This window comes from Nuphar pumila, chromosome 13, assembly GCF_984573655.1.
Source record: "Nuphar pumila chromosome 13, dmNupPumi1.hap1.1, whole genome shotgun sequence".
Taxonomy (NCBI): domain Eukaryota; kingdom Viridiplantae; phylum Streptophyta; class Magnoliopsida; order Nymphaeales; family Nymphaeaceae; genus Nuphar; species Nuphar pumila.
The window spans coordinates 24,193,882-24,209,702 of record NC_143261.1 but is presented as its reverse complement, the minus strand read 5'-3'; the positions used below and the strand labels follow the sequence as shown (position 1 = coordinate 24,209,702).

Genomic DNA, 15,821 nt, shown 5'->3' with positions numbered 1-15,821 from the left:
TCTAGTCTGAGTCTCTAGCTAGCTTCCAGTATATCCTCTTTCACTGTAATGTTTTGTGACTCCTATTGCACATAAAGAGTGGTTCATAGTTTGACCAACATCATAGATTGTAGTATTCTACATGGGTTGCTATGCTCAAAGTAGGTTACTACCGGTATAACTAATTTACTATAATAGTTAGCATCGAGTGTGTATTAACTTATGAATTTTGAGAAGATTAATTAGGGAATTTAAAAAAAACAAACATGTGTGTTATGTGGTGTAAAAAATTAAACTAAGACTAGGGGCTTCAAGTCCACTACATTTGTAAGTTAAGTCTTTAGTTGTTTATAAATATTTCTTACTAAGTTGTAGACTCACCTCCTTTTTATAATTATAACTGTAGGTTCCAAGTGATTGACCAGAGACTAGAGTCGCCACTGTTCCAGAAAGTGTCCTTAGGCGGCTTGATGAAGAAGCAATTTTACTTTATGTTTTTAGTGTATTGAACTTATGATATGGATAAATGATGGAGCCTGTGAGGGCTTTGAATTTGTGAAATTTTATGTTATTTTATGAAAAATTTATGTCATGGTTCCACTGTGCTCACTTTGTATTCTTACTTCTGGGAAGTAATACCTATGAACCCAGACTCGAGAAATCCCGGATCAAGGTGTTACAATATTAGAACATGAACTTATATGCAAAGTGCAGCAAGCTACATCTTTTTCTACAAGGGCACTTGACTATTGGATGGATATCCTGATGATTGGTTCAATTATAGGCTCTACCATTTCCCATTTCTGTGATAGAAGCCCTTTTGTTATAGATCTATGGGGACAGAGAACAAAACTTGAGAAATAAGTCTAATACCAAATTCAAAAATTGATTCTCATATGAAATTGGATAGAGCGTAGAGGGAACTTACTCTGTAAAGTGGTTGGTGTAACCTTCTAAAGCAAAAGTTCACCATGACCAATGAGTGAAAATGGCTGTAAAGACACTTGGTAGTTTGAAATGAAGGTTAGGCATGAAAGCTGTAGCAGCACATGTTGGCAACCCCACTTTTAGCAATATACTCTATAATCTGCCAGTGAAGTTATTGTGGTTGTGATCCTTGAGGGCCAAAAGACTTTTTATTTAAGGTAAAAAGTCTCCTACGGCATTAGATTCAGTGACAGCTGACACAATTACATATATCTTTTGAATTCTAAAGAGCACAGTATTTCAAGTAATCAAAGCTCATGGATTGCGAACAATGCCAGCTTGTTGGGGGTTCCTGGCATATCCTCTCCATCTAGACATTATCAATATCAAGAAAGCAAACAGTGGTGACATGCATCTTGCCCAACTGTTGCATAACAAGTGGGACTGAGTGGTCCTGTAGTCCTGAAAATGCCATGAAAGTGTAACAAGCAAAGTTGACACTGGGTAATGGCATGTCAATTGGGACTTAGTTTGTTCCTAGTCCTGAAAATCCCTTGAAAATGTAACAAAAATAATGAAGTTGACACTAGGTAATGGCATGTCAAGTGGATAGCAGCTCTTGACGTGCCAAAAGGAACACACCCATATGGGAAAGTTCATCACGAGGCAGTTTCATAACCAAAGAAGCTGGACTCCCTTGCTAAATTTTGGTAGGCCCTTATGTTCACATCACAAGGAACACACCGTATGGGCAAGTTCATCTCACAATATCACATCATGAGGGGACATAGCCATATGGCCAAGTCTACGACTCTATGATAAGGTTGCAAAACAACCAACCATATGCTACATGCTACTGTAATGTCTTAACCTACACAGTTATCTCTTTTCTATATATACACAAACATTGTTAGAAAATTTTGTTCATCAAATCATCTAGCTCATTCATCATCTTTTCTTCTTCCTCATTTTCCAAGGGATACAGATTGAGTTTCAAGTTGTGCTCAACATAATGGGTATTCGTCTGCCACAGTTGGTGCTTGCTAAGAGGATTGTTCGGCGGGTCGTTGCTGGAAATGAATCGCTTGCGCTAACAGGCATCCCCAAGGGTCACTTTGCTGTCTATGTTGGCGAGAGCAGGAAACGATTTGTGATTCCAACATCCTACCTGAGTAATCCTACATTTCAAGAATTGTTGAGAAGAGCAGAGGAAGAGTTTGGGTTCAAGCATCACAATGGCCTCACCATTCCATGTAGTGAAGGTCTCTTCCAAGCTCTTACCATACAACTATCATCAAGATAGAGGGGCTCCAAGATCCACTATCATTGTTTCTCTTTTTTTTGGGGTTTCCCCAAAATACTTGTTTGTATATATCGGATAAAAACTCCATTGTTACAAAAGAATACATACAAAGCAGTTACTACTCACACTGTTCAGATCAACTCTTTCTGTTTGCCTTCTCTTCCTCACTTTTCTTTTTTATCTTTTCACTTCATGAGTATATTGAATACATCATTGTCACGAGAGAGAGAGAGAGAGAGAGAGAGAGAGAGAGAGAGAGAGAGAGAGAGAGAGCAGCCATTGGAAAAAATAAAAATTATTGTGTAAAAAATATAAAAAATGTAGCCTTAGAATGTTTCATTTGCTTTATACCTTGATAAGGTGATGATATTACGGGATTTAGCAAAATAACAAAAAATTAGCCATAATCTTTTGAAACAAACTAAAACATTTCTTAAGCTTCATTTTTTAACCAATTTTTCTTTTTATTCAAGAGTATTTTAGACGGTGGGTTTATTATTTCGATATTTTCTCAACTTGAGTGGTTTAATTAAAATAGGTTTTTTATGCGTATTGACATTTACTTTGTTGTTTTGTCATTTTCCATTTAAAAGAGAGTTGTTAAAATAAATATTCATAATGATTTTGTAGATTAATAATGATTTATTAGATTTATCTGACTAATCATGATTAACCAAGTAGTTTTTTTTTTTATAGACAAGCTGGGGTTAGGCGGACACCTACATGATTAACCAAATATATTGACCTTTTATTTTTGGAATTACTCACGATTTTGATGAGGTTGGAGCTTTACTGATTAATTGCCGAGGATGAGGAGAGCTACTAATATCTTCCTCTCTCTCTAAAAAAAGGAGAGCTACTAATATGTTGTATACAAAAGAGGGCTCAGACACAGTTCAATTATAGTTCAAAAATATTTAGTTCAATCATATTCACTTTCACTACAAGAAAAACTCTAATTAGCGATGAAAATTTGGGATGGATTTTTTTCGTCGCAAATTTACAACGAATTAGTTAGAGAAAACTATATGTCGCTAACATTCGAATTATTTGTGGAATTAGCGATAAAAAAAATTCTGTCAGGAATCCGTCGCGAATTAGCTGGTTTAATTATTACCGTCGATTTCTACCTAGCGACCATCCGTTCCGACGACAAAGAAATGCATTTCGAGCAGACACAACTAAAATGGAAGGTCTACCTACAAGGTTGTTTGGCATAGAGATTTTAAGAAGATTGTGATACTTTTCATATGGACTGGCAGATGCCCGTAGCCCGACGCCCTTCCTTGGATTTGGGAAGGATCACAATTGGACAAAGAAATCTATATTTTAGAAACTACTATATTGGCCAACCTTATTGATACAACATGATTTGAATGTGATGCATGTGGAGAAAAATATGTTTGATAATATGTTCAATACGATAATAAATGTGAAAGGGAAAATGAAGGATAATCCGAAGGCCCATATGAATTTAGAAGTAATATAAAAAAGACCATAATTGGAACTCAAAGAGTACAATGGCAATGTACTGAAACCAAAGGCAATGTACGTACTTGGACCAGATCAAATAAAGCAGGTATGTCAATGGTTAAGACAATTGAGATTTCTAGATGGATACGTCTCTAACATTGCTCAGGCTGTGAAGATAGACGAGGGACAATTATATGGGTTGAAGAGCCATGATTGTCATATCATTATGCAACGGTTGATACCTCTAGCATTCCATGATATGTTAGACAAACCTATAGGGGGTATTGTCCGAGTTGAGTAGATTTTTTAGAACATTGTGCGCATCAAAAGTCGTAGTATATGAGGTAAAGAATCTCGAGGATTCTATCGCCACTACTATTTGTCAGCTAGAGAAGATATTTCCGCCAACATTTTTTGATGTTATGGAACATGTCATCATACATTTGTTATATGAACTAAGGGTTGGTGGTCCTGTGCAATATCAGTGGATGTACCCATTTGAAATATATATGTTTTTTTATATTTTTCTCTTCAATGCTATTGAGAAATTTATTGTAATCCGAGATGTATATTATTGACAGATGCATGTTTGACCTAAAAAAAAAAGGTTCATAATAAAGCAAGAGTAGAGGGCTCTATTTGTGAGGTGTACACTTTAGAAGAGATTTCAAATTTCTCATCTATGTACTTTGAACCTCACATTCCAACACGTTACACATACCCACTTCATAATGATGATGGAGAACAATTTATTGTACTTGACAAACTATTGATATTTCAATCACTTGGGCATGCCTTTAGCAGTTGCCGGTCAAGACTCTTGGAAGATCAAGAGCAAGACGCAACACAAATCTATTTTCTTTTTAATTACTCAGCAATCGACCCATACATCGAGTAAGTATACTTAATATGTAACACTAAGTTCTATACGTGCGTACATGGTTCGGTAATATAAGTATTTGTTAAGTGCAGACGATTTGATCTGGAGTTGCAAAAAGAACTTCCACATCACACTGATACAGAAGTACAGAAAGAAAATGAAAATAAGTTTGTGGCATGGATGAAAGAGTTGGTAAGAACGATGACATACATTCTTTTCGTGTAAACAATAATAAGTTACTTAATTGGTCGTGATCACAGTCATTGTTTATGCTTGTAAGTCTGTCATGGTGATGTTAAAGATCAAGGAATATATGATTTACAAAATGGTTCGACCAAAGTTGTGCAATGTTACAATGGGCACATCGTAAATGGTTATCGATTCCATACAAAAGAATATGGTGTAAACAAGTCAATGATGAATAGTGGTGTGTGTGTCAAGGGTAGCAACTACGATAAAAATGAACACGACTACTACGGTGCTATAGAAGAAATAATGAAGTTGACTTACTTAGGCATAAATAATAGGGTAACTTTATTCAAGTGTCATTAGTTTGATCCCACAACAACAAGAGTCAACAAAGCCTCAGGCATTGTGGAGGTGAATCATAAATCAAGGTTTGGAACATATGAACCATTCATATTAGCCTCACAAGCTCAACAAGTTTACTATACTTCATATCTGAGTCTGACACACGACGACTCATTCAAATAGTGTATATCGATAATCGACCATAAGTATTTTATTTTCACTTATCCTATACTTATCTTATAAATATTGTATATTGATAGTTAATATGTACCAATTTATGTGCAAGGCGAGGTTCGAGCCACAAGAGGTAATACGAGAGATTAGGCATTCACTAGTTCAACATCTACTAGGACCGGTCGCTCAATGGAAAAAGTACCCGAAGGAGGTGTTGGACAGATTGTGGTCCTCATTCATGGTATATAATTGTTTCTCCTAATTAATGTGTTTCATATTTAATTTTTTTTTATAATCATGTCTACTAACTTTCTGAAATTATTTATAGGCTTCGAATCGCTTCGCGACCACAATGGAGGAGCAGAAAACGAGGAAGGTGTGACAGAAGGTAGCTGTCAGTCGATTTACAGACATGCTACACAATATGAAGACTGCAGCAAGAAAAGCATCTGGCGGGATAGATGATCCACTGCAATGAAAGGGCCATGACCCTCATACTATCAGATTAGATGTTTGGGATGCAATGTGTGACAAGTGGGCGGGGCATGAATTTCGAAACCGCTCAACGAAGGCTGCACAAAACCGAGCAAAGATGCCTGATGCCCATCTACACACAGGTGAATCTAGGACTTTTGAGAGCCACTTGAAGAAAATTGTAACTCATTAATATATATTGTCAATTTTATAAGTATTGTTGCATACCTATTGAATATTTTTTTTATCATTTAACTTCGCAAGAAGCAGAAAAAAGAGGCATTGTGCCATACAAGAATGTGTTTGTTGAAACACATAAACGTAAGACCATGAGAGAGTTTGTATCAGAAAAGTCGAGAATGACAACGGTATGCATTTATTGTATTAATAAATATTATAATATACAAGTTATCATAAACATTATAATTCTTAATTATTAATCCATATTGTAATCATTACTTTGTAGGGTCATACGAGCAACAGATGGTAGAAGGATATAACGATGACTCCACTCAGACCTGCCTTTTGATCATGCAACATGGGTGACTGCAACAGGTGAACTCAAAAAGGGTTGTGTGTTCGGGTTTGGGAGTAATATGAACACATCACCAGTCGTTACCTCCTTCAGTCACGACTCTTAGACTTCTCCCGTAAGCATCAGCTCCAAGCATCCGACTGACCCACCTAATTCTTGGGATGGTGTCCTCCAGCTTGTTAAGAACATAATGCGTGACTATTTACATTAAATAATTTTCGACGTTGTTCGTAATGAGTTGTGCAGCTTTTTTCGAGACAAGAGAACTTCGTCTGCAGGTGCCTCTCAGGTATGAAAGTTTCATGTGATTTGTTTCATGTCGTTAGTTTTCAAGCTAGTATATGCATGATTACAACACATATTTGCATAATTGAATCATTATGAATTTTTTATGTCAGCCTTAGAACACATCTGAATTATGTTAATATCTTTCACTTTATTGCTAGCTAGATTATGTGTAATTCACTCGTGTTACTTTGATTGTCTTAACTTAGGTGCATTGTATATAATTTATTTTATTATATTTTGTTTATCAATACTAACCTTTCTTTTCTCTTATAGGATGCTGGAGATAATCAACGTAGAGGAGTTGAAGGAGTAGATCGAGACAATGAAGAAGATGACACACAGAATCTTGGCGATGATTAGATTCATGTGTTGAATTTGTTGTACCTTCTTGTTGTTTCAAAAGAAAATATTTGTAATTGTTCACTTGAAAATAATTATAACTTGGCGGGGATTATAGTGGATCGATAAATTGTTTTAGTTGCTTTTTATATGTGTTTTTTATGTGCAGTTTATTTTTTATACACAAAAAATATAAATTATATAGGAAATATAAATTGTATCACGAGATTTTTTTTTTCAATATTTATGTTTTAAATATTTTTTTAATTTTTTTTATTGTTTGTGACAAATATTATCCGTCGCTATTTAGTATCAGCATCTAATTTAGCGACGAATTAGGGACAAATATTTATCTATCAAAAAAGTGAATCGATCCGTCGCCAAACCAAATCTCCGCATATTAACGACAGCCTTGCAACAAACCATGGCATTCGCTAATTCATCGTAAATTAGTGATGGAACTTGCGATAGATAGTTTTTGTCGCTAATTAACGACTAGAATTTTGTGATTAAAGTTATCTATTGCTAAACAGTTTAGTGCCGAATTGAGGTCGTCGTTAATCCGCATATTTCTTGTAGTATTTTGTATCCAACTAGTTTGAACCATTTTTGACCTCGATAGATATAGTGTATTGTAAAATAATTTGTGAGTTGGATACACATGAAGTTGAACTTAAAACCTATTATTAATGAAAGGAAATTGTGCATGAAGAGCTTTGATTGAAACATTGGCAGAGATCATAATGGGAAATGCAATCATTTTTGCATGTTGTCATTTATTTCTGACATCTTGGTTGGTTAGGGTTGCTGCACAAGCAGGAGGCTTTTCCATAGGTCATTGCCTAAAGCTATGTCATAGTGATTCGTGGACTCGAGGACACGACATTTGAGTTTGATTTTAAAGTTTGAAAAATTGTTGACACATATTTTTTTAATTAAATAAAAATATTTTTTAAATATTATAACATTAAAAATGGATTTTATTGAAATAAAATTTATAAATATTAAAATAATGACGCAAAGCCTTTGCAGATGAGGCTTCCTCTACCTTTTGTAAGAACTGTAACGAGATAACTAGATGGTTAAGTCACACCATTGTAACCAAGGCCTCGGGTTCAAATCTCTGAGTACTATCCTCCAGTTTTTGTTTTGCGAAGAAATCCTACTCGGCATGAAGAACTGGTCGCGTTGGCCTGCCATACCTAAGGTTGTCGTGCCAACAACATAAAACTCCAAGGCTAGAACCCTTGCCCCAGGGTCTTATATGCATGTTATGCGTTGGCTTTTGCAAATGGGTGACACCCATGGGAATCCAACCTTGACTGTCCATCTGGCAGCCAAGGCCCCACCCCACTAAGCCTATCCTCCAACTTAATTGCCTATGCTAAATAATTTATAAACGTTATTGGGAGAGACAATTAGTCGACGCTTAGTTGGGGTTGTGTCAAGCAGATAATGGATTTAGGGGCCATAAGCAATAGGACGATTTTAATAGAGGGTCCTTGATAGGGAGAGACTTGGATATTCTTGGGGTTAAAATTAGAGGGAAGTTTTGGTGCATATAGAATAACAGTAAAAAGATCAGGTACAATATGATTGCACAAATATTTGTGCATTAAGCGCATGATCACCTTTCATCTTGGTGACAGGCCTGTTCATTGTGAGGCCCAAGGCCTCATGGAGGGCAATCAGGTGCATAATGTACAAATTTTGTGCCATGTGATTGCACCCAATCTAGACTCGAAATAACAAAGAGTGTATGAATGAGACATTAAGGGCATGTTTGCTGGTCACTGAAGACGGTGCTCGATGTCACCCCTATCTTCGTATCTTTTTTGAGATTTCATTGATGCAAGTTGTATTGATCAAATCGGTCTCCCTAGATGTGATCTAGTGTCTCTTTGATGGGAAGAAAACAGACAGAGACACCTTACCTCTTGAGCCTCAAGAATGTTGTATGCATTGTGATTGCGCAAAACTCGTCAAGAGTTTTAAAAATTGTTTAGAATTTTATAATTTTTTATGAAAAAATGCAATCTCAAATGCGATTTTGTTGACAAATTTTGTGAGTGTACTATTTTAGCGTCATGACGTACGAAAATCATAAATTCATATCTCTGAAGGATAAAAGCATAAATAAAAAATTAGAAGCGTACGATATTATCCATTGGACAGATTTCATTTTGGAAGTGTCATTTTTTTCATACAGTACAATCATTTTCTGATAAAAAAATGTTGGCCAATGTTTATGTAATTATTTTATCCTTTTATTCTTAGTTGACTGATCAGCTACCTAGCTAAGTTCAAGATTGTCGTGCTTTACCAAGCTGAGTTTGAACAATGGTGATCAAGCTTGAGCCGACCATAAGCAAGGCTCAGGATTGTTGACCAGCTTTGAGCTTAAATATACCTGTCTTGGCCTTGGTTTGCACCCTAATCTGCACCTGCAAGTGAGTAGTAGGGGTGTAACTGGGTCGGGTATACCTGAACTGAACCGATGTCTCAAATAAATTAGAGCCAAACTGAGTTGATTTTGATAGATCCTTGGGTTCCATTCAAGTCTAAAATCTAGAACCATCTAAAAATTGGGTTGGTTCTAACCCATACAAATCTACAATATTTATAATATTTAGACCCAACACAAACGTGAATCAAATGAAGACTCGGCCCATTTGGAACTGACCCATTTTTTTACATAAACATGGCAGTCCATTGTGTAGGACTTTGCTTGGGTTCTTCCACCATTATTATTATTGTTTTTGAAAAGGTTTGAGTTCCACTATTTTTTTTGTTTTTGAAAAGCCTTTTGTGTGTGCGTGCAAGAAAGAGAGAGAGAGAGATCAACATTATCACTCTTGAAGATCAACAAAATGTTGAACAAAATAGAAAACAAAATTAAAATATAAAAAAACAAAAGCTAAAAAAAAAGAAACTACAGACGGCTAGCAACAAACAACAAAGCCAAGCTCAACCAAGATCCACTGGATTAAAAGAAACCATCGATGAGTGAACGTTGTTCAGACGGAAGGAGAGGTCTCTAAAATGCATACGTAGAATCACATATACATCAACCAGGATTTTATGGACAAGATTATTAAGGATGACCAGAATTTGACGGAAAGTAGCACCATTGCGATTTTGTTCATCCTAGGAAAATAGTTTCAACTTGGTAGGATTTTGTCTAGGTCATGTTGGTCTCTGAACGGGGCATAAACCTTGCACAATCTTTCCTTGCTTTCATTTTAGGTTAAATCTCGGTGAACCCACCCGGAGATTACCTGCTTCGTCAGGAAACTTCATCACTAAAAAAAGAAAAGATTGTGGTATTTTTTATCAAAATACGGGAATGCAGTTGTGAGTGCATGCTGTGACGTTTACATCTTGTACTTGGCAGCTAAGTACATACCGTAAAGCTCAAGAGGTAGGTGCAATGGAAACGTCTCAAGACATACGTGTATTCACATTACTGTACCATGCTGCAGAGTATGTAACGGCCAAGATAGCTCATTTTGTTTGGTGCTAATTTCTCACTTTGACTTGTCAGCAAATTGGTCATCTGTGATTATACATACTATCTTTTAAGGATACATCGATCCAGCATCAATCTCTTTCCAAGCACACATATCCAAACCCATGCAGGCTTCCAGCCTATCTTTTGACTGTGAGTATCACGACTTTTTAGACTTGTGCCCTATCAGCTTGTAGCTTTTCATTGTGCACATTACGTGTTGGGATTGATATCAACTTTGTTTTCTGATTTGCTTGGTCTAACTTCAGACTTGTTCACATGCCTTGTTGCAGCATTATTAATGCCCCTTCCTCATTGCATATGTTGACCACTAATGAAATTATGAAGCAATACTTCTCACCCAATCTTATGAAACCGGCCTCTATTATTTTGCAAAAGTGGGTCAACAAAAAGGTCTAAGAGTAGCATGACCAGCTAAATGGCAAGAGATTAAATGGGTGAAGACTGTTGGAACAAGACTGCAATCTCTTGAAGCTTAGCTTCATGGTTGAACTAGAGGCCTGGTGTTCAGTTTACTTCCTTTCTTAATGAAAAGGCAAAGAAAAACAAATCTTGAAAAGGCTGTCATCCGATCTTATTTTTTTTAGTGGCCTTCATCTCTTTGCAATAGTTAGCATACCCCAAGCTAAAAATATTCTCTGCTTTGTTTAATGTTTTATGATTTGATTCAGATGCATAAAGACCAACCGACAGAGTTTAACAAGATTGAAATTTGTTCACCTTGTGCACATCAATTTAGTTCAGTCAGGTAAAGAAGTTAAGATTTTTTTTTATATGTTAAGATTGACATTTTTGGATGGTGGTTAAGCAAAGGTGCCTATCAATCTCATCTTGGTTGCTCTTTTTCAATTTGATCTTAGTGTTTAATTATATGCATGTCATATCATGTTTGTGGCCTATGATTTAAATCTTGCATGGCTAGCTGGCAATGTGATTTCAACATATATGAAGAGGCAGCATAATCTTTACACACCAAGAATTTCAAGTATGCGGGGACACTAGATAAAATGTCTATTATATTAAACTAAACATGAAAGTGACATTAATTTCTCTTTTATTTTTACCTTTGAAATTTACACTTTTTATGCCAATTAATCTACTGGTACAGAAAATCTTGAACGATCTTGGTAAATACGGAAAATGAAGGGATGTCATGTCATGTCATAAGAAAAGTGTTTGGAAAGAGTAACGTGTTAGCCATGTGCTAAAGCAGCAGAAAGGTCCCCATCATCCATCCAAAACTGTAAAAAAAACGATGATGGGTCCAAAGTTATTTCTTTGCTAAAAGGAATCTCATTCTTGTTGCGTGGTTTGTCCTTTCTTACAGCAGCCTCTCAACTGCTTTACCCCGCACATGACAAGCAATTACACGAGAGAGAGAGAGAGAGTGAGTGTGTATAGAGGAATGAAAACCTAACATGACAAACTTACCCAACGAAAAAAATTTGATGTTTTTTTTAAAATTGTGACTGTACAAATGTGCTCAGGCATGATTAATTTACTAGAAATTGAAACTTGGATCAAACTTTGGATAGAAAAAATACTAAATTGTTCGCCAATGATTTTGGAAACTTATGAAAACCTATCCATGCATCCGAATTAAATGCTCAAAGAACTGATTCTTATAAAAACAAGCATATAGAGTACATATGTATGGTCCGAGCTTTGAAAAAAATATTAAAGTAGGTTTGGCATGTTTTTTAGTCGGTAGGTTTTCATATATATATATATATATATATATATATATATATATATATATATATATATATATAAACTAGAATATGAAAACTAAAAATATATGCATTTTCAATACTTTTATTCAAAATCCAACCCTGTGGATGGGCTTGGCATGATGAATTTGCTAAGAAATGTATTTTTTTTATGAAAACTGCAAGTTTCGAATGCTTGAATACTTACGAAGATTATGAGCTATTGATTTTAAAGCATTAAAAAAATCTTATTTATGCATCAAAAATAGACAATTCCAAAGTTAGATTCAAGAGAAAAAAATAAAAATCCATAAAAAGTGTGGTTCACATATTAGTTCTTATTTTTTCAGTTCTCATATTCTAATGATTATATATATAGAGAGTCACTAGAATATGAGAACTCGATATATGGGCATTTCCAACCATGTGGATGTGCTTGTCATGGTGAATTTGTTAGGAATCAACCATTAGATAGTGCATTTTTTATGAAAAAATGTGATTTTTGAATGCTTCAATATTTATGAAGATTATGAACCATTGATTTTAAAGTCTTAAAAAATCTCATTTATGCATCAAAATCAAATGATTCAAGAGCAGCTTCTTGTAAAACCAAGCATGTGGATAGCTTCTTGTAAAACCAAGCATGTGGATCACATCTGTATGGTTAGATTCAAGAGAAAAGAAAAAAAAATTATGAAAATTGTGGTTCACACATTAGTTCTCATATTCTAGTGATTATATATATATATATATATATATATATATATATATGAAAACTCATAACAGTAGATGGGTTTTTCATCAAACTCACATTAGCTACCACTAATGTTGTGGGTGAAAAAATGGGCATTAGCAATGGTTGTGACCGCCTCTTTTAACTTGAGATTCTTTTCCCACAGTGGACGATTTGTTCATCCATTGTTATGGGTCTCTCTCTCTCTCTCTCTATATATATATATATATATATATATATATAATTCAATGCATATGCAGAATAACTTATTAAGTTATTTATCAGAGTTTGTTTTTATGCATATCCCTATTAAATGCACACAATTTTAGTTTTTACTTTTTTTTAAACCCACAGATACTCAAAACGGTTACGACATTTTTGAAGTCCAAGTTTGGTTCTCAGTTGTAACTTAAGACACAATTTGTATTTTATTACTGGGTCCCACATTTGTTCTTTGACCGATATCAGGAATCTCCATCTTCCATCAAAACATTAAAAATTCTCACCTAATGTCAAGACATTAATGAAAATTCTCAACCCGTGGTTAAGTAACCCCAAATGAAAGCTTAATAATTTTAATATTTTTGCACATTCATCCCTTCAAATATGATCGCCATGTTTGGTTCAGTAGAAACGGGCTCTTGGATTATGCTCCAAGTGTTGAAAATTTGACTTTAATGTATACAATTTTCAACTCTCAAAAAATCATATTTTTATGTTGAAAATTATAATTCAAGGGTTAATTTTGACTATTTACTAAGTTAAATGCATCCATGAGGTTAGATTTGGTCCAAGCAACCTACAATATATGAGCTCCAACTAGGGGGTTCCTTACCTACGAGGTAGCAAATGTTATCCCTACACACAAATTTAAAAAATAAACATATAAGTTTTTGTTTTTTTAAATAAATTCTGATTATAAAGGTGTGATCTGTGTGTTTAATTTTGCAGAGATTCTAGGATAGTCTGATTCCATCAATTAGGTAGTTTTGTATAGGGTTTGAAAATGAATGGTTCAAAATCTTTGTAATATTTTTAAGCTCAATAACTGATTTCTTTTCATCAAGAAAATATGATCTAGATGTAGATTTCTAACAAATCAACTATACTGAACGTTTATATGGTTAGAATTGTGAAAAAAGTGCTAGAAAACTCAGTTACTCATTTTTCATGTTCCCATTTTGAATATTTCATGTTGCAAATAGGATGTATGACACCTTTAAAGAATGACCCTTGGCGGTGGCTTATCCCGCCACTAGGGGCACGTTTGGAAGCGATAAAATGGTAGAAAAATGCAAGTTGGAAAGAAAAAATGACCTTGTCCAACCCTTCCAAACAAAAGAAAATTTTTGAAAGAAAAGTTTTTCAAAAAGTTTGATTTTTGATAAAAAAAAAATCTCTGAGGGCAACCGTTCACCCACAACCACCTCACTCTATAAAGCTTCCACAAGATCAGCTTTCTCCATCCACCTTTTCCAAAACACTCTCTCTCTCTCTCTTGGGCATAGTCGACCACCTCCCTCTATCTATTTGGTCGAACCACTTCTCTCTAAGAGCCACCCACTACCATTTTTAGACCTCTCTGAAAGGGGGCTGATACTCTCTTTCACTCTCACTCAGATGGGGGGGGGGGGTGATTGTCTCTTTTCCTCTCTCATTTTTTCACATTTTCTCACCCTGTTGCTATACAAACCAAGCAAAAGCTTTTTATTTAGAAAAGTTATCATTTGGAAGCAAGAAGAAATTTCATAGGAAAAAAAAATTGCCTACGAGAAGTTTTGATATGATAACTTTTTCAGATGACTGTTTTTCACTTGTTTGGGTAGCATGAGGAAAACAAACTGAAAAAATATCAGATTTTTTTTTTGTTGTTCGTTCCTAATAAGAAAATTAAGGTTGAAAGCTCTCTATCTCTCCACATCTCATCAACATGTTCCTTTTGAAAAACTTTAAAAAACTCTAATGTTTTTCCACCATAATGGCGTTGCAAAAATGAATTTCAGTACGTTCTGAATCATTTCAATGATCTGTGGCATGTGATCTGATACACGTAGTTCATCACTAGGAGGCAGGCACTAAAGGTCAGCCATATCAAGAGGAAACCCTGCAAAACCGAGTACTCAAGCTTATTTGGATCCGCATCAACGACCATTAACATGATTGTGTTGTGCCAGAACAGCATTAGATTCAACATGAAGGACTTTTGCTACCTATATACAGCAGAATATTTAATTTTCCAGGATAGACAGATGACATTCAGATGAACTGTATATCATGCTTTCCGATGAGCACAATTCTAATAGGAAAAGATACTGCAAGAAATGTTATCGAAGGGCCTTAAGTACTAAAAAGCAAAAGGAAAAAACAACCACACGAAAAACAAGGATTTTACGTGATTTTAGGAAAAGTGCCTAAGTCCACGTCCGCACTGAACCTTCTTCTTTTTATTGATTGGGATACACAATAAAAATGTCTCTTTAAATAGTAGTCTACGAATTTTTCGTGGAGTCTAGTCTACTAGTGTTGCAAAAATTATAAATTTATATTTAGCTAGAAAACAGGCTCCACACTCCAAAAAAACCTGCAGATCATTACAAGTAGCCATCAAATAACAGTGGCATACATGGTCTAATCTAAAATAAAACAGATCAAACCACTTTACATATAGAGAGTCGATTTGCAAAAACCTCCTTTCAGAGAAAGGGAGAGGTGGATCGACTACAATTTAGGTGGAGGAGTTTTTCCTATAAAAAATCTGACTTTTTAGAAAAAAAAATTCATTCAAAAATTTTCACTCGTTTGGAATGGATGGAAAAGTTACCACTTTTTCTTTCCTATTTGTTTTTTTTCTATCATTTTTTCGCTTCCAAACGTGCTCTAAGAGTGTTCAGTGACTGTTCGACCATCACTAAATATGGTAGTTTTTCTGTCCGATTTAACAATACCT

General features: G+C 35.1%; 1 protein-coding gene across 1 annotated transcript; it reads left to right on the top strand.

The window, feature by feature from the left end:
• The first annotated feature begins 1,865 nt into the window (after positions 1-1,865).
• On the top strand, positions 1,866-2,334 carry LOC149818104 (auxin-induced protein 15A-like). Its single transcript, XM_089985015.1, has one exon. The coding sequence runs from the start codon at positions 1,919-1,921 to the stop codon at positions 2,207-2,209; it is 291 nt and encodes a 96-aa protein (XP_089841141.1). The 5' UTR covers positions 1,866-1,918; the 3' UTR covers positions 2,210-2,334.
• The last annotated feature ends 13,487 nt before the right edge of the window (positions 2,335-15,821 follow it).

Excerpts from the sequence above, each read along its gene's own strand:
- LOC149818104 (XM_089985015.1), top strand. The coding sequence starts at position 1,919 with ATGGGTATTCGTCTGCCACAGTTGGTGCTTGCTAAGAGGATTGTTCGG.